We start from the raw sequence: 20,554 nt of genomic DNA on the forward strand, positions 1-20,554 counted from the left end.
TGGCACACTAGGTATCACTCAATGTGACCACGCCCCTAACTAATTTGGCATGTTCACGTTTCATTTTTCAGCACCAGCGTCTGGAGCTTGTGATATATTTCTAGAGTATGTGACAGTTATATCACCATTTATGAGCAGATAACAAACCCTGCAATTATGTTTTCTAACAGAAATTAGAATTTTTTTTGTGCGTGCGAGAAACCTGAGGATCCATACAGACTCCACAGCAGAAACTGGTTCAAATTTGTTCATTTATTTGGAACCCTCCTCCAAATCACGTCTGTCATTTTTCCATTTCACAAAATATTTACAAAAAAGGATACTTTAGGGAGTTTTTTCCTTATGCCGACTGCTGTAACAGCTCTTTTTAGGATGACAACCATTGCTTACATCTAGCGGCCCAGTCTTTAGAAAAAGTTAATGAAAAAGAAATCTGCGCACCCTTCTGTCATACGCTCTTAAACCACATAGTTGTTTTTTTTCCTCCTCTGAGTGCTTAAAAAAAATAAAACCCTCTTCCTCACATGCTTACAGCTGCAAACAGGAAGCCAAGAGCTTGTGTGCTTATTGAGAGGAAGTGACATCTTTGCCCTGCAGGAAGTACAATTACAGCATCATCAAATCCTCTAGAGGTGTGTCCAGTCTTGTCTTCGCATCTCTGCAAGTCTCTGGTTTATGTGTGGAAAAACTACAGATGTACCGACTAACAAAGCCGAAGCAGTCACTAAATGGAAATGTTCTCTTCTGAGAACACGACTTTCTGTCCTGTCGGAAGTCCGGCAATTCGAGGAGGAGGAGGAAGGGTGTGAGGAGTAACGAGGGGATTCCCAAAACTCATGGGGAAGGAGGAGAGGGGGCGTTAAAGTCTCTTTGTGGGTCAGCAACTGTAGTCCAGGCATAACAAGGCGTCCACAAGTGCATTGTGGGTGTTCCACAAAGCGCAGAACTTGGAAGAGCATTTTTTTGTGTGTGTGTGTGTTCAAGCCGTACAATCCATCCCTGAACTCGGCAAAGAAAGAAGTGCCACGACAGGATAACAAAAAAAAATTAAAAAAATAAAAATAACGTCTCCTTAAAAGGATCTATCAAACAAAGTCAGCTGGACAGAAAAACATGATGCTAATAACATAAGGCAACTGACCTCAGTACGAGTGGGAGGGTGATTACAGTATTATTACAAAACATAGGACGCTTCGGGACTGAAAGTGAAAAGCTAAACACTGCATGGTATTATCCCTGTTCCCTTTAGCCTCAGCCGCTGCTAACGTTAAAAACTCTGATTTTTTAAAAATTCCTTATTTTTAAAAAAGTCAGACTCATTTCCTCGTACTGACCACTAAATGTCGGTACGAGTACCTGCGATGCTGCGCTGATTTATTGGCTGTATATGCTTTGACTTATAATATTCGACACGAAACACTGACAGAAATAAAAGAAAATAAAAGAGATCAACCCTGCCCCCGAATATGTGTCTGTGTGAGTATAAACAGTGAGTTAAACGTGTGTATAACTGAGTTACATCTGAGTGTACTGGTGTGTTTTGTCCGCTTTGTGTGGTCTGTAGATGTGCGTCTGTGTGTGTGTGTATGTGTGAATCCGCTATGTGTGTGTGTTAACTGGTGACGTAGTGCTTTGTGGATGGCTGCCCGTACAGCCCATAGAAATCTGCGTGTCTGTGTGTCTGCGAGGCATCTATCCAGTCCCTCACTGCCAAACCCTGCATGGACGGACCCCCAGAGGCCAGGCCCGGGGGAGGGGGGAAGTCTTGGGTGCTGACCCAGGGGAAGGAGCCCGAGCGCGGGTACGGCGGATGACTGCGGTGGCCTGATACGGATGGGACTCCGGAGCAGTAGCAGTTATCCATCGTACACACAAGGATCTTGCGGCCACCGTATTGAGGCAGCACTGCCTGCTGGGAGGAGTGGGAGGAGCTACTTCCACCCGGAGGAAAATGGGAGGAGCTGAACACGGAGCCTGAATGGTGGTTTGTCAGAGAGCCGCTGCCACTGCCCGACCCGCTGCCCTCGCTGATGTGAGGTGGGCCGCAGGGGCCCAGAGGCTGCTGATTGTTGGACTGGCCTTCTCCAGCAGTGGAGCTGGAACCCAGGTAGGGCTGCTTGGCTAGCGAAGAGGAAGAAGAGGAAGAGGAGGAGTCCTTGAAACCTGGTGCGGCAGCTTTCCCAACGTTCCCGCTTCCCTCTGGAAATGCAGCAGCGTGTTTCCGTTTCTCTGCGCCTGAGCCAGAGCTGTGACCGCTGGGATACGCAGGAACAGACTGCAAGAAGCTGGAGGGAGGGGTGAAGGGAGCTGGGTACAAAAAAAAAGCAAGGGACAAATAAATAAATAAAATCACATTCTTGACAGTCACAACCTGGATCAAATACACAATCAGGTCCATAAGTGTTTGGACAGCACAGCTATGTATTTTTGTAATTCTGCCTGTGTACACCACCACAAAGGAGGTGGAATAAAACATAATTTCATTCACATCAATCACGAAGGAATACAAACAGTGTGGAAAACCTGACTGTAGTAGGCAGTTCTCAAGAAACTGAGTGAACGGCATGCAGGAAAGACACGAATGAGGGAAGCCACCAAGAGACCCACGACAACTCTGGAGGACTTAAAGGCTTCTGTGGCGGAGTTTGGAGAAACTGCCTAATGCAACTTCTGTCTGTTACATCACCAATCACATCTTCCTCCTGCTCAGGATTTTCATGCAAGAAAACTGATCAAATCTAGGTTCAAGTCTTTTATACGCCTTTTGGTAAACTGTCACTGAAATTTCAAGTCTTCTTTTACCGCACACTTAATCTAGGTCTCATAAGTGAAACAGTGTAGGTCCTGATGAGCCCTCAGCTGGTAGGTTGGGAACACAAGCAGCTGTGAGCATGTTTCTCCAGGTCGGACTGGAGTTTCACCATGAGGGCATCCGGTGTAATATTTGTGCCAAAGTCCAATGTGGATCTGATACTGATAGCTTCAGGCAGTCACTCTTCCACTCTCAAGGCAGCCTGCACCAGATTATAAACTGAAACTTGTGTCCTGCTAATGTGTATCAGAAACGCAATGTCATTCCAAAGTATGTAGATTTGACCTGTGCTGCACTTTGCTGCTGAAAGGGGAATTCTATTTGTTCTTTGAAAGAACAAGAACTTTTTTCAGAAAATCCTCCTGTCTCCTACTCTACCACCAAACTGCGACTGGTGGTGCAACAGATCAAAGTTACACTATGCAGTTTCTCCCATCACAGCCACAGTCGTATGTAAGTACTTAATTGTGTCTTGATGGCTTCCCTCATTAGTCTCTCCTCCTTACATAGTTACTAAAGGCACCTTGACACTTAGCACAAATTTGATCCCCGCACTGGTGCCCAATGTAGAGTGGAAATGAGAAAACTTGTCATAAACTGTTGTTAACTGCGGGAACTGTGCAAGAGTGAATGCCAGTGCACAAAGAAAAGTTTTTACAATGTTCAAAACTTCTGGCACGCATTAATTTAGTGGGCTAAGTCGTGAACATTGTGCAACCTATTCAAAAACACTGCGTGTCAATCAATGCGTGCAGCGCATCTGAAGTTGAAATTTAGATTATGATGAGACGCTACATCTATAATAAACATAACTTTACAGACACATTATCTAAACTCATAAGAAAGAATTAAAATGCAGCTGTTTTACCAATCCATTGCAAATATATTATAAATAATTACATTTCAGACCAGATTCCAAATGCATTCTCCACCACACGACGCGCACGAGACAACCTGCAGCTGTAGATAATTTATCTGTGATTCTGGGAGCGATGAGAGAATGGTTTCATCAACCAAGTTCTGAGAGCAAATGTGTCATCGGCTACGATTATTTTATGTAGCGCGGCGTCAAGCGGGACAAAGTATGGCATCCAGCTGGATAAAGCGGGATGCATTAGCACGACAAATTGCAAAAGCGCAGGGATCAAATTTGTGAAAATGTCGAGGTGCTTTAAGCTTTTAAGAACAGCCTCACAGGACACATTTACCACAGACTCTCGTACTGTTTGTTAGGGATGTCACAGATCACAAAACTCATGGTTTGGATCAGACCACATTTTTGCATCATGGATAGGATTGTTTTTCAGATTAGCAAAAAATTAACAAAAACAAAAGGGGTGGGAAGAGGATAAACATAACGCTTTACATTTTTAAAAGGTACTTAAAGAACAATGAAAGCAAAATTCTTTTTCAAAAAATAAGGATGCTGATATTGTCTGGTGAAAGGGTGGTAATAATAATAATAATAATTATTATTATTATTATTTCTATAGCACTTTCATGATAAATACCACCCACCAAAATTCAAGAAAAGTCATTTATTTTTGGAGCTCAGTGGACTCCAGCCTTAAGCCCCAGTCACACGGCACTTAAGGAAGGGCAACGAAGCCCAAACGAAACAAGAAATGTGGACTTTTGTTGGCATCATTTAACCTTTGCTTTGTAACGTTAGCGTTTAGTTCAACTTCGTTCGACCAGCTGAATGTTTTCATACAGTGCAGAAGCCGGTTTGTGAGCGCTGTTGTGGAGGAGAGATGCAGCTCCTCTGTGGCGGTGCTGGTGTGTGGTGTGGGAGTTCTGCCACTGCTTGTGATGGGGCAAGTGTGGCTGCTGTTATGCCGTGGTGCTGGCCGGCAGGAAGAATTTTTCGGCGTCCTCCACCAGTGCACGGCAGTCCGTGATCATGGTATTGGGGCCAGTGCTGCGCACACCTGAGGAGGGAGTTGCTGCACAAAAAGTCCGGCTGGTATCCTGTCAGGAGCTGCAGCATTCTGTCCATGAACTCTGAAGGGCTTGTTGCCCTCCAGCCCGTGCAGAGAGAAGATCCTGCTGGCCCCTGCTGGCCCTCAGTCTGACAGTTCAAAAGTTTTGAGGAGGTGATCCTTGATTGCTGCGTATTTGTTCTCAGCGGGGGGCTTTGCAGGGGCACGATCAGCCTCATTGCCGTAGAGCTGAGGACCGTCACGATGTAATAATATTCTGTGTCGTCTGCGGTGAGCTCAGTGCGAACTGCGCCTTGGTTTGTGCAAACCAGGCGGCAGTTTACAGAAGCGTGACTTTGAGCATCAAGTGTGAAAAAGTTCCAGCAGCAGCAGACATTCGTGTGTGAACGGCTTTGTTCGGTGATCAGAACCACCAGGGTTTTGAAAAAAAGGCAGAGAGAGAGAGAGAGAGAGACAGCTTTATATTTCTCTCTCTCTTGCTTTCCCCCTCCTCCCCCCTCCCGCTCTCTCTCCCCCTCTGTCTCGTTCTCAATGCTGAAAAAATATGGGAAGTTTTAAGTTTGCTTGTGACTTTAAGTGGCAATATTTTCTACTTTTTTGGGGGGAGGAACACAGAAGGACTCTGAACTTTGCGATCTGATATTCCCAGCCCTGACAAGGAAGCAGTGCATCCCACTGCACCTCTGGAAACCTGAGTGCCGTTTGCGTTACTGTTTTGAGAACAGAGCGCGTTTCTACAATGCAAAAAAAAAAAAAAAAAAAAAAAAACGAAGGCAGGAGTGCGGCAAAGGCTACACATGACAGTACGCATACATTAAAAGCAAACATATGCAGCTGCAAGCAAATCTACGAACGCAACGACATGCGAAAAACGCTGAGTATGCGTGCATTTCAGGTGTACAGACAGCGATTAGAGTTTTGGTATTTGAGAGATTTGAGAAATATTTGGCATGTTTGGAGTGTGTATTATTTTGATGGAGTATTTAGGTGTGTGGTTAGTGTGTGGTGTGTTTTTTTTTGTTTTGTTTTGTAAAAATGAGGCATCTTATGAATGTTGAGCAAGCCCTTCGTTTTTTGTTTTTTTTTTGGTAACTGGAGCAAGATGGAACGCGCACCGCATCGTCAGTCCGAGCCAGACAGTGAGGATTCTCATGATGAAGGAGATGTGGTCCCTCTTTTGTTCTGGATGAGCAACCAGAGCAGTTGGATCCACCAACATGTGCACAGATCTCCACAGTGGGTCGGATCGCACGCATCTATTAGCAGTTTCTCCAGGATTCAGGCGCTACAGAGCTCCACCCCAGTGCGGAGTCCTGGGATGCAGAGCAGGATGAAGACACACACTGCTCCGACACTGGCTCCAGGCGAGTTTTGTTTAAAATGTCGAGATCAACGTTAGCTTCGTTTTTGTTTTGTTCCTCTTTTGTTCCTTTTGTGCTCTTGATTTGCAGGCTATTTGGTGATGGGAAAAGTCAAAAGCTCATTTGTCCACCTTTTCTCGATGATTTGTGAATTTTTACTTTTATCCCTTCATTCAGGAATTGTCGTATGCCATGTGACCGGGCCATTAGGCTGAGAATGATACGACACACGCTTGCCGATCTCAACCTGATCAGTGTGCACATTTCATACTCATCTTCCTGATATACTGGAATGATTATTCCATGCTGGGACAACAACACTGTTAAACTTCACAGGCTGATTATAGCAGAGCATCAGGAAGGCAGCAGAGACTGTCTGCTTTGAACAGACTCCATTCACGTGAACGTGCAGCTTTCTTTCTCCACTCACTCTTTGATTTTACTGACATCTATTTGGAGATTTACACAGTTATTTGAGAACAAGTCACAAGGACAATAAATCTGTACTTCACACAATTATTAGTTATTAGTACAGTGTTACTTAAATTTTCCATTTAACTGGGTCTCATATCCATGTCCAGTGATGAAAGTGGGCCATGGAAAAAAAAACCTGAAAATTTCTGGCAAGAGCCAAAGGCCTGAAGCCCCTGGTGGGTGGTCTGGGGGTTCTCCCCCAGTAAATTTGAGATCTCAGATACATTCTGGTGCACTTTCAGGTCAATTTACCCACCCCCCCAAAAAAGAGTCCAAAACATTTTATTTTTTTGTTGAGTCAGGTCAATTTTTCCACTCGTCTTTTCACACAACTTGTATTGTGCTACCAGCCGTTAATCCAAAAAAAAACAAAAAAAAAAAAACACATTGTGGTTCAGAAAACTACACCGTAAAAGAAATGACAATTCAAAGAACTCAAAAATAATAATTCTCAGTATCATTTCAAATGGAACAACAGGAATATTTACCACACATTAATATATCAACTTGTTTAAACTTTACTCACTTCTGAGTTTTCCTAGTTTTGGCAGGAGCTTTGGAGCTAGTGATGATCTCTGTTTTCAAACTCTTAGCCACCTTAAATTCCTTACAAATGTTTTTAATTCAACATTCATTTCTGATTACTGTACATTCTGAAGTTAAAAAAACTTTTCTTAGCTACATTAGAAAACTTTATTTTTAGACAAATAAAATGAAAAGTAATGTGTACATGTACTAATGGTAGATTCATTCATTCATTCAGCAAATGTATGTTTCTGATGTGGTCAAGAAATATATTTCTTAAAATATAAAGAAATATGAAACAGCACTGTCCTATTTTCTTTGACTACTTGATGGTTAAAAAACTTTAAATAAAAAATCAAAGTTATTTAAAGTTAAGACTTTTCTTGTAGTTACATCAGTAACAAAAACTGTGTAGCTTTATTCAATCAATCAATCAATCAACTTTTTTCTTATATAGCGCCAAATCACAACAAACAGTTGCCCCAAGGCGCTCCATATTGTAAGGCAAGGCCATACAATAATTATGAAAAACCCCAACGGTCAAAACGACCCCCTATGAGCAAGCACTTGGCAACAGTGGGAAGGAAAAACTCCCTTTTAACAGGAAGAAACCTCCAGCAGAACCAGGCTCAGGGAGGGGCAGTCTTCTGCTGAGACTGGTTGGGGCTGAGGGAAAAAACCAGGAAAAAGACATGCCGTGAAGGGGGGCAGAGATCGATCACTAATGATTAAATGCAGAGTGATGCATACGGAGCAAAAAGAGAAAGAAACAGTGCATCATGGGAACCCCCCCACAATCTACGTCTAAAGCAGCATAACCAAGGGATGGTCCAGGGTCACCCGATCCAGCCCTAACTATAAGCCTTAGCGAAAAGGAAAGTTTTAAGCCTAATCTTAAAAGTAGAGAGGGTATCTGTCTCCCTGATCTGAATTGGGAGCTGGTTCCACAGGAGAGGAGCCTGAAAGCTGAAGGCTCTGCCTCCCATTCTACTCTTACAAACCCTAGGAACTACAAGTAAGCCCGCAGTCTGAGAGCGAAGCGCTCTAATGGGGTAATATGGTACTACGAGGTCCCTAAGATAAGATGGGACCTGATTATTCAAAACCTTATAAGTAAGAAGAAGAATTTTAAATTCTATTCTAGAATTAACAGGAAGCCAATGAAGAGAGGCCAACACGGGTGAGATATGCTCTCTCCTGCTAGTCCCCATCAGTACTCTAGCTGCAGCATTCTGAACCAACTGAAGGCTTTTTAGGGAACTTTTAGGACAACCTGATAATAATGAATTACAATAGTCCAGCCTAGAGGAAATAAATGCATGAATTATTTTTTCAGCATCACTCTGAGACAAGACCTTTCTGATTTTAGAGATATTGCGTAAATGCAAAAAGGCAGTCCTACATATTTGTTTAATATGCGCTTTGAATGACATATCCTGATCAAAAATGACTCCAAGATTTCTCACAGTATTACTAGAGATCAGGGAAATGCCATCCAGAGTAACGATCTGGTTAGACACCATGCTTCTAAGATTTGTGGGGCCAAGTACAATAACTTCAGTTTTATCTGAGTTTAAAAGCAGGAAATTAGAGGTCATCCATGTCTTTATGTCTGTAAGACAATCCTGCAGTTTAGCTAATTGGTGTGTATCCTCTGGCTTCATGGATAGATAAAGCTGGGTATCATCTGCGTAACAATGAAAATTTAAGCAATACCGTCTAATAATACTGCCTAAGGGAAGCGTGTATAAAGTGAATAAAATTGGTCCTAGCACAGAACCTTGTGGAACTCCATAATTAACTTTAGTCTGTGAAGAAGATTCCCCATTTACATGAACAAACTGTAATCTATTAGACAAATATGATTCAAACCACCGCAGCGCAGTGCCTTTAATACCTATGACATGCTCTAATCTCTGTAATAAAATTTTATGGTCAACAGTATCAAAAGCAGCACTGAGGTCCAACAGAACAAGCACAGAGATAAGTCCACTGTCCGAAGCCATAAGAAGATCATTTGTAACCTTCACTAATGCTGTTTCTGTACTATGATGAATTCTAAAACCTGACTGAAACTCTTCAAATAGACCATTCCTCTGCAGGTGATCAGTTAACTGTTTTACAACTACCCTCTCAAGAATCTTTGAGAGAAAAGGAAGGTTGGAAATTGGCCTATAATTAGCTAAGATAGCTGGGTCAAGTGATGGCTTTTTAAGTAATGGTTTAATTACTGCCACCTTAAAGGCCTGTGGTACATAACCAACTAACAAAGATAGATTGATCATATTTAAGATTGAAGCATTAAATAATGGTAGGACTTCCTTGAGCAGCCTGGCAGGAATGGGGTCCAATAAACATGCCGATGGTTTGGACGAAGCAACCAATGAAAATAACTCAGACAGAACAACCGGAGAGAAAGAGTCTAACCAAATACCGGCATCACTGAAAGCAGCCAAAGATAACGATACATCTTTGGGATGGTTATGAGTAATTTTTTCTCTAATAGTCAAAATTTTGTTAGCAAAGAAAGTCATGAAGTCATTACTAGTTAAAGTTAATGGAATACTCAGCTCAATAGAGCTCTGACTCTTTGTCAGCCTAGCTACAGTGCTGAAAAGAAACCTGAGGTTATTCTTATTTTCTTCAATTAGTGATGAGTAGAAAGATGTCCTAGCTTTACGGAGGGCTTTTTTATAGAGCAACAAACTCTTTTTCCAGGCTAAGTGAAGATCTTCTAAGTTAGTGAGACGCCATTTCCTCTCCAACTTACGGGTTATCTGCTTTAAGCTACGAGTTTGTGAGTTATACCACGGAGTCAGACACTTCTGATTTAAAGCTCTCTTTTTCAGAGGAGCTACAGCATCCAAAGTTGTCTTCAAAGAGGATGTAAAACTATTGACGAGATACTCTAACTCCCTTACAGAGTTTAGGTAGCTACTCTGCTCTGTGTTGGTATATGACATTAGAGAACATAACGAAGGAATCATATCCTAAACCTAGTTACAGCGCTTTCTGAAAGACTTCTAGTGTAATGAAACTTATTCCCCACTGCAGGGTAGTCCATCAGGGTAAATGTAAATGTTATTAAAAAATGATCAGACAGAAGGGAGTTTTCAGGGAATACTGTTAAATCTTCTATTTCCATACCATAAGTCAGAACAAGATCTAAGATATGATTAAAGTGGTGGGTGGACTCATTTACTTTTTGAGCAAAGCCGATAGAGTCTAATAATAGATTAAATGCAGTGTTGAGGCTGTCATTCTCAGCATCTGTGTGGATATTAAAATCGCCCACTATAATTTTATTTGGTAAAAATAAAAAACAGGTTAAACATTCAGCTCGACAGTGACGGCTTCTGCAGCTAAAAAACAAGTTTAGCTGATAAACCTCAGCAGAGCAGTAACGTCATGTATTATTTTCACTCACTCACCTGCTCAAACTCAATGTTGTGGTTTTGACTCACAAACTCTCGTCTGAATGCTAACAGCATTAGCATTTTTAGCAGCTGGAAGCAACACCCATTAGCTCCACTTAATGTATGATTACTGGAGGAAAACCGCAGCTCATGACTTTTAATGTCCACAACAAAGTAAACCGTTAGAAAAACAACAGCGCAGTCCACAAAAATATGACTTTATAAACTCTTAAAGCCCAATACAAATATACCCTTCTTCTTTGGACATTACTGGCAGCTTGCAAACCAACATGGTGCATTACCACCACCAACTGTTTGGGCATGGAATGGAAATGAACTAAATGAATGGACTCTGAAGTATGTTGTCAAAAATAACCCAGAAACATTCACCACGTGAGTACAAACCCTGATTTACGGTCATTTACAGAAAACTTTCATCACTGATGTCAAACTGTCGCGGGTGGTCTGTATAGCTCATGGATCAATGATGACCTGTTACACCGTTACTGTTTGTATTTCTTAATGACTGACGTAAAAGAAGTCCAAGACATACTGAGTAAACTGAAAATGTTTATGTATCCATCCCGACTTATCTCAAGAAAACTAGCTGCAAAACTGCTAATACATGTTCACAATAATCCTTACATTTAGTTTGTCTAATTACTGAAAATGAAGGGACTGTGTAAAAACTGACAGTGCTTAATAAATGATGAATGTGACATTTTTGGAAAGCTGACACTACAAACACATCAATTTTTTTCATTGGTGTGGTGGTGTAGAAGCAAAATGAGTTATGTTGTGTCACAGTCTAAACACTTATGAATCCAATGATTGTGTTTCAGATCCCACCTTCCAATGTTCTCCTCAAGCTCTTCTCTCTTTTGGAGATCTCAGAAAGGAAGAGCTTTGAATTCAGGTTACCGACTTTATAAGGCGGGAGGCTGCTGCCCACACATGCCTGAGACCTGCAACAAGTGCCGAGAGACACAAAAGTCAAGATAAGAGCTCCACTTGGAAACATTATGCACACAACCAACTGCCAAAAAATTCCAACATCTCTCACCTGTCTGTGAGGATTTTGACAGGCTTGGTGTTTTTCATAAAGCTGAGTTCCTCCGCCTTACTAAACGCAGTGTGGATGGAGCTCAGTAGCTTTTGGGCCTCGTGGCGCTGCTCTCCGAGAGCTAGAACCTGGGCAGCGTTGTCCTGGCAGTACCGGGCCTGAGCCCGATCCAGAGCCTCCAGTGTCCGACCAAGATCCTCTTCCAAGAGTTGGTGCATGCGCTGGTACTGCAGGCGCACCTCCTCTTTGAGCTCACACACCCTGTCCTGTAGGGGACACACACACACACACACACACACACACACACACACACACACACACACACACACACACACACACACACACACACACACACACACACACACACACACACACACACACAATGAGGCATGTCGCCCCCTACAAATGTTCTGTGATGCTGTAGAACCTGTGCAGAACGTACCTCCACCACACACTTATCAGAGTCCAGCTTACAAAGCTGTTCTTCAATTTCCTGCACTCTGTCCTCCACACGCTCCTGCTGCCGTAACAGGCTTTGCTGCAAGATGAAAAAGAAAGAAAGAAAGATATTTTTTCAGGTCTTTTGATTAACCTTTCCCAGTCACTTACAAGTCAATGTTTGCGTTGTTTGGGTGTTTTCTAAGATAAGATATAAACTTTATTGATCCCACAGCAGAGAAAATCACTTGTTGCAGCAGCAAGAGTCATACAATAGTAAGAAAAGAAAAAGAAAAAAAAAATACATTAACGAAAGGTGACTAAAGTATATTGCAATGTTTGCTGGAGTGTGCATAAATACCAATATGAAGAGATTACATGAAAAACAGAATATAAGTGAGTATATATAAGTATGTATAGATATGGTAAAATTATTGCAAAGGATAAATTGCAGTTGTTCATGTAACGAAGCACAAAAGGTGTAGTTAATAGTGCAAAATCAGCTGGTGATTATGGTGCTAAAACATTTTGAGGTATTATATAGTCTGCCATTTTCATCTTTAACAGTTAACAGGAATGTCCCAATCAATTTCTTTGACCCAGATCCCGATCTGCATCATTTAATATAGTATCTGCCGACACTGAGCACTGACTGACACCTGTATTTTTCAAGAACAGTGATTCTGTTCTTGAGTGTAAGACGTGGCCTCCTGATGGGGCGTGAAGGTACTGCAGATGGGCCATGAGAGGTCGTTAAAAATTAATGATTATTAAACTTAGAAATTACCCCAAAATATTTATGTACCATAGGATTTAAATTATTTTATTCCTCATTTTCTGACCTAGTTTAACATAAAATGTACATGGAAATACTTCATCTTTAACAAAGTTACAAAAGTAAATAAACATTTTGTATTTGGGACTTTGTAGCAGTAGTTACTTCAAAGAAAGGGGGATATGATGATTAGTAGTACACACTCCTATCCAAGTAGTAGCAGTAATACACTAACAGGTTGCCAACCCCCAATAAACTCTACAGAAGAAGATGAGAAGGTAGCAGAATACAAAACCACATAAGCAAACAAAAATCTCCACAGACACGATGAGGAGTGAAGTGGGATCTGTCAGAAATAGACTTGATGTGTATTTGAAGCTAAGCAAAGCCTAGATGTTTTTGAGATGCAACACAACGCTGCAGTGCGATCATAAGAGCATACGCCTCCCGCAGCATCACTAATGATGATTAAAGGAACATACAATTTGTGTGCTGTTAAATATCTGCGCCTCCGCTTAGGTTCCCAGAAAACTAAAATAAAACATCTACTGGTGAGAGGTAAAAATGTAACAAACAAAACTTCATAACTGTTTAATGTATAACAACACAATGTAACAACTGTATTCTTGGAGATTATTTGGAGTTTGATTACATGATGCCTTCATTGTTATTTTTCAAGGGTACAGGAACAATTTTTCTTGAATAAGTTTCACAATAAGGCTGAAATGAGGAATACACAGTAAGGAATAGGGCTGTAACATAACAAAATGTGGAAAAAGTGAAGGGCTGTGAATACTTTGCAGATGCACTGTAGGGTGTTTGACTAATGCATACATTTTCCAGAGTAGCCAGTGTTTTCATAATGAGTGGCTTGGGGCGTGTACAAATACCTAATGATATATTGCTTAATGTAACCAAGGTACCGTATAATTAGTGCTAACATCCAAATTAAATAATACTAAAACTTCACTCATTCGAAATGCTGGAGCACAGACTTCTTAAATGGTCCAATGGCTCAATGAACCACATAGAAAGCCATGTTATGTCAAATATTTGGAATAAAAAAAATTCAGAAAGGACAAAAAGTCAAGTCAACAGCAGTTAGCACCCACTGCTAGCGGGGCTCTGAAGTCTGTACACCTCTTGCTGGCACAAAGCTGTCATTCAAAGTGTCCACACCCCTAATTATTCATAACTTTATGACTGAAAACATCTTAAATTGATAACATTGGTAAAATATGACGCATATGATGTAATTTCTCTTTTCCGAGAGGAAAAACCATGGCATTTTCAATGGGTTTTTGGGCAAATTACAGGCAAACAAAGTGAAAATGCAAAGAAAAAGTGACGATGCGGTGGGAAAGTGGACATATTGCAGTTTGTTTATGACCCGGAGCACAAACATGTTGAGGCGGTTTTGCAGGCGAGAACGGTGCTACTCTGGCTAGCTGTGTAGGCTAACATGTACCAACACAACGTCTCCCACTCGCTTTGTCGTCCCTTCTCCAATGTGAACTGAAAAAAAGAACACTTTTCATGATTGCTTCGGTGACTGCAGCCGAAAACAAAACAGTACACCATTTATCCGTGTGAAGTTATGCTGTGTAACTATTGCACAATGGCAGTGGAGGTCCCCGTAAGTGGTCAAATTTCACAATATCACGCAGGGTTCAAACGAGGCTGCGGTGCCCTATTCACCTCCCATACAGCTGTCATGATGGTGAATACTAGCTATAGATACTAAACCTCAAGTGGCCATTCAAGAAACTGCAAGATTTGTCACCTCTGTGATGGCTTCATTTTACAGCATCGGAGGTTGGGACTTGATTGCAACTCAGTTGCTGTCAACTGCATGCTACACCATGTACTATACTTGGAGCTTTTTGCAAATGTAATTTCAATCAAACTTTTAAAGTGTACATGCAAATATTTTTGTTCATTTGAAGACTGTCGCTTTAAACCAATAGTTTAAGGATGGCAGTGCTTTAGTTGTTGTCCAGGCTGGATTCGGTACATGGTACAACAAGCAGCACAAAATAACAGTGTCCAAAACATGAGCCGAGGTCAGCAGACTGGTGAGAGGCTGGTGCACAGCTTGACCAAACTGAGGGACAAGGACACTGGGACATGAGAGATAGAAAGGCAGGCACAGAGCACAAACGATCAGGCAGAGACGTGCAGGAAACAAGAGGCTTAAGAACAGAAGTGATCTGGGCTAATCAGACACAAGTAAGGAAGAATGAGCAGGAAGAAGGCGTGACCAGGAAGAAGGCGTGACCTATCAAAAGGCACCCAGACACACCCACATCAAGACACACTGAGGGGCAAGAGAGCGCCAACAAAAAATACTAACCAAAACTGCACAGAGAAACACTACACAAGAATTAACTAAAAAATAAAGTAACAAAATACCCACAACCCCACATCATGACAATTGTGCACATACCTGCAAGTGGTGACTAAACATTTTGGATGTTGCGTGTGTTACAGTCAGTAACACACGCAACATCCTCATTTACATACTGCTGCTCACCAACCTCTGTCATTTGCACACTTATTCTTGGTAAATCACCCGCAAAACGTTCTCCACCTCAGGTTTGGCAGGCACATACAATTTAGCACTCGTTATATGGAACCAGTAAAGGGGCGGTGGTGGCTATGAGGTTAAGTGCACTCGTTTCCAGTGCGGAAGGTTCCTGGTTCAAGGCCACCCCTGCCCATTATCCATGTAATGGGGAGTTGTGTTGGGAAGGGCATCCGGTGTAAAAACCTCTACGAAATCAATATGCAGGTCCACTTCGGGTCTGTTCTGGGGACCCCAAGTGAAACAAGGGATAAACCAAAGGGACTTACAGACCTGGAGTGGACTGGATCAATCAATTCTCTGCTATGACTTGCAGATGAAATACCTAAAATGAATAATTAAAACTATCTGGGGGGTGATGCATACATTTCACACCTTTTTTGGACTATACTGACATTCGTTCCATTAGTTTTTTGTGATGTCTTCTGGACATGGCACCAGTCATTACCTTAGGTCACTGGCATGGTGACAAACGAATACCTGAACGATATACACTTTGGATAACTTCAGAGGGAGTTCTCCCTTACCACTGTCACCTGTGTGCTTGCTCTAGGAGTTGCTAAGGTTAGACCCTACCAGTGTGAAGCGCCTTGGGGCAACTTTGTTGTGATAATTTAAGCTTTCTGGCCCCAGAAGGTTGCGAAGATATCCTGGAAAATGTGCTTTTTGGCACAAATATAATGTCATTTGATGACGTATTTCTGATGTGATCATAATGTTATCCTGTTTGATTACAAATGATTTACTGTCTGATATAAAACTTACATCATTTCTGCAGCCACATTGATTGTGGAGACATCCTGGAAAACGTTTTTCAGATTCACCTTTTGTCGACCTTGACCTTTTACTCCAAAAGATAATCATCTCGAGGACCCAAGAAATATTCCTACCAAATTTGGTGAAAATCTGATATCTGACTTATTTTGCCCCCACACACGAGTTATTATAATACCCTGCATTACCAATGACGTGCAGCGTATTAAGAAGACAAAATCTGTTGGGTCACAGAATTTAGTGCACTGTGCTGATGAAAACAAAAGGCACACGCTGCACAGACAGGAAGCTGTGTGTACTTGAACTGGGCAGGTTTTAAGGTGTGACTGGCTGGAAAACTGTCAGTCTAATCTGGCAACACTGGCTTTGACCTCAGCTAGCCGCTAGCATCCCTTCCCCATGCCTGAGATATTAGAATCTGAGAGCTGGCTAATTTAGTCTCCATCCAACATACAATCCCTGTGGGGGAAGAGGAGGAGGAGGCGGAGGACTGCTGTCATAGCAACCAACAGCTATTTTGTGTTTGCATTAGTGAGGGAGGACTAATGTTGGGGGAGCTGGAGGCAGCAAGCAGAGATAGATAAATGGGCACTAGACAGAAAAAGCTCCAGCAGCTCCTCTCCCTTCCGAGCTCCTCTTTAATACATGCACATGCATTCACACGGTTGGGTCTGATCTATGAACTGTAGCAGCATTGTGACAGCATGATTTGTTATTACAGGGATAATAACATGTAAACAACAGCAAATCTTTGCTTGTCAAATGGAGATGCCATTGTGGTCAATTTCTGATGCGATTTTTTTATTTATTTTTTTTCGCTCAGCTTTAAAACAAACATGGCGGAGTTTGTGTTGCTGACAGATGATGATTTGATAGAACAAATTGATGGTGCTAGTTCTTTTAACGCGCGTGCGCGCACACACACACACACACACACACACAAAATCCACTCCACTGTAAGCCGTCTGGAGGCATGAAAAGCAGTTCAGGTGAAAAGCTGATGTGGTTTTTCGCTGGACACGAAGTCTTTTTTTTTTTTGTAAGTACAAAGTCAGTGCACAGCATCACCGGACTACACGTCACAATTTGGACTCCTATTTAAAGTTTGTGTTGGACTTTAACAGCAGTGGAACACCAAAATGTAAGTCCCTTTTCTGTTGTTTATAAATTAATAAAATACCAAATGTCAAGGATCTATTTTAACTGTTATATAAAACAAATAATGAATGTTTTTACATTCTTTCAATGGAACTAATATTTAATTTGGTGAAAGCTGGAAGATACCATTCAACTCTGCTTCACCTCCTTGAATGGTATGTTCCAGCTTTCACTTCATGAAATATTAGTACCACTGAACTCAAACATTCATTATTTGTACATTTGTCAATCGATCTGCATGCATCATCAAGTACGGCAGCAGACTGTGTTTTGGGGCAGTGCAGGAGTTGCAGTTTTTTGGGTTTTTTTAAAGCTGTGTATGTGTGGTCTTGCAAAGGAATGAATGCTGTGCAGGTGCTAAATTCAGCTAATTAAAATATTATGATTAGGTTAAAAAATGGTGGAAATAATGCAACCTGTCCTCACAAAAGAATCAGTTTATTGTTTTGTTGACAATGCTGCAAAAAATATTCTGAGTAAAGTTTGACTAAAGTTTAAAACAGTCTTGGCCAACCAACCAGTCAGATAAGCATTGTTGTTGTTGTTGGCGGCATTATAACGATTATAACGTTACAAATGTTGTTCTGATGTCAGTAAGTGATCTATGAGCTCTTTTCAACAGTCTAAACTTGCTGTCAGACAAAGTATACCAACATGCTATCCAACGTGGTACCCAGTGCTGCACAACATCAAGTCATTTGAAGTCAAGGCTGGAAGCATGTGCTGGAACTGCGCTTTGCTTCCTCCACAACACTGCAGAATTGCCTCGGGTCCTGGATGGCAACCACCCAAGTAGACAACTGGTCCATTCCCACCATCTTTAAAATAAGCATCTGTCTGCCACAGCCAGGTGAAACGTGGGCATCCTCTTGGATTCCTCCAGCTACTGGGATCCTCATCACTCAAGTACATGTACACTGTCTCATGCATAAAAATGCAGACGCTGATGCATACTCAGAATACAAGTGATACTAAGCGATACTCCTCAACTGAGCCTCTTTACGTTACTGCTTGTTTGACACAAAGACATTTCAGCGGTACCCAAGGATGCTCCGAAGAGACCTCGTACCACAGAGTTCCAGTAATTGCTTTAGGTCACTGGTTAGTGTCCAAGTCTCACAACCATACAGCAGGACAGATAGCCTCAGGACCCTCAAGACTTGGACCTTCATTCTCCAGCAAAGATATCAGGATCACCAAACACCTCTGTCCAGCAACCTCAAAACATCACCTTGAAAAAAATTTATCTGAAACCAGAACTAAACTTTACCAGTATGATTTATCAGGAAGTTGTTCTGACACCAAATTTTATTACTACAGTATGTGTAACAAAGTAGGACAAAGGAGAGTGACATGGATGGAGGATGCTGAACTTCATGCGACAGCCTATCAACATTTTCATTAAAGAGCCAAAAGAACAAGGGGCAGTCATTTTGCCTAACATCCTGCCAAGCTTTAGGCAACCTACAAGTTTGATGAAAATATTTTATTTGCATAACAGCAATATCACAGTAAAATTCATGAAGTATCTTGGAAAGAATTCTTGAGTTAGGGTTATTTTGCATCCTGTTTGTGTCATTGTGAATGTGGAGGTTGCTAGAAAAAAATCATTTAAACATCATTAATCTGCAAATATATGTTTTCTAAAATGCAATGTGCTCATCCACACCCCCACAGGATACGCATTGTGTGTGTATATACATACATACATACATATACACACACACATACACACACACACACACACACATACATACATATATACGAGGTCTGTTAGAAATGTATCTGACCTTTTTATTTTTTTCAAAAACCTGATGGATTTGAATCACGTGTGCTTGCATGAGCCAACCTTGAACCTTCGTGCGCATGCATGAATTTTTTTCATGCCTGTCGATTGCGTCATTTGCTTGTAAGCAGCCTTTGTGTGAGGATGGGTGTAGTCTCTCATCGGATTTTCTTTGCAAGGACATGGCGGAACGACTGGAGCAGAACTACTGCATCAAATTTTGCCAGACACTGGGCAACAGCCAGGTGGAAACCATTTGGATTATTCAGACAGCTTTTGGTGATGATCCTCTGGGCATCACACAGATTAAGGAGCGGTACAACTGGTTTAAAGACAGCCGCGCAACGGTGGAGAGCGAGCCGCGCTCCGGGCGGCCATCAACATGCTGAAATGACCAGATCATTTCAGAAGTGAACGCTGTGGTGATGCGGGACCGTCGTGTGACTATCCGAGAAACTGCAGAAGAGGTGGACATCAGCACTTTTTCAGCACATTCCACTGTGACAGAAGATTTGGCCATGAAAAGAGTTGCAGCAAAATTCATGCCGATGGCTTCGGCATGAAGCTGATGGAGCAGCAAAAGCGCCTTCGTGTTGAAGCCTCACAGGACATGCTGGACTCCGAAAAATGATGCCCACCTCTTCCACAATTTCTCGGATAGTCACACAACTGAAAAGCCACGAAAACCGTCTGAATCTTCCGAATGGTGGAAGAGGTGGGCATGTCACAACATGTCCTGTGAGACTTCAACACGAAGGCGCTTTTGCTCCGCCATCAGCTACGTGCCGAAGCCATCGGCATGAAAAATTCATAACACTTAAGATAATGAATAAAACCTAATCCAATTATAATAATAAAACACAAAATCATCCATCCATCCATCCATTTTCTTCCGCTTTATCCGGAGTCGGGTCGCAAAATCATAGTTTTGTAATAAACATCATGTTGAAAAAGACAAAACTTGTGTGAGCAATGTTGTGACCACCTACATTTTAACATGTGAGGCATAAAAATTACTTTGAAGTAGTGTGTCCCACAGAAACAATTAAGTCCCTTAGTCCGCATAAAAAATATTTCCTTGACATAGACACAGCCTATAAAAAGCTAGTGAATGTCCCCATGAATGTCCCAATTCTAATCAAGTCCGATCAGATCAGATCAGATCGAATCCGGTCAGAATTGCCCAGATCAAGGCATTTTTTTAAATTGATAGGTATCACATAAATTAAACGTAATTAAACCTGAGTCACCAAACAAATGTGCGTGCATTGTCTTTGCATTGCTTTTTGTGTATGGAGCCAGCAGACTGAAGAGTGTCACGGCAGCTGCTACTTCACTACAGAGCCATGGCGCACATTTTAAAAACATTTCACACAGATCGTCAACACTGCACGTCAATCTCCTCTGTTTGATAAATATGGAGCAGTAACAGGCAGCACTCAGTG

The 20,554-nt window shown here is 41.8% G+C and overlaps 1 protein-coding gene across 1 annotated transcript in view; it reads right to left on the reverse strand.

Moving 5' to 3' along the window:
- Positions 1-336: 336 nt before the first annotated feature.
- Positions 337-20,554, reverse strand: part of trim8b (tripartite motif containing 8b) — a 34,850-nt gene continuing 14,632 nt past the window's right edge. The window contains exons 2-5 of the mRNA XM_034194773.1: positions 12,037-12,132; positions 11,595-11,860; positions 11,381-11,496; positions 337-2,307 (exon numbers count right to left, since the gene is read on the reverse strand). Coding sequence (XP_034050664.1) covers positions 1,613-2,307; positions 11,381-11,496; positions 11,595-11,860; positions 12,037-12,132 — 1,173 coding nt within the window. The 3' untranslated portion in view covers positions 337-1,612. The remainder of the gene's footprint in view (positions 2,308-11,380; positions 11,497-11,594; positions 11,861-12,036; positions 12,133-20,554) is intronic.

The sequence above is a fragment of the Thalassophryne amazonica genome, chromosome 18 (assembly GCF_902500255.1).
Source record: "Thalassophryne amazonica chromosome 18, fThaAma1.1, whole genome shotgun sequence".
In the NCBI taxonomy this organism is placed as follows: domain Eukaryota; kingdom Metazoa; phylum Chordata; class Actinopteri; order Batrachoidiformes; family Batrachoididae; genus Thalassophryne; species Thalassophryne amazonica.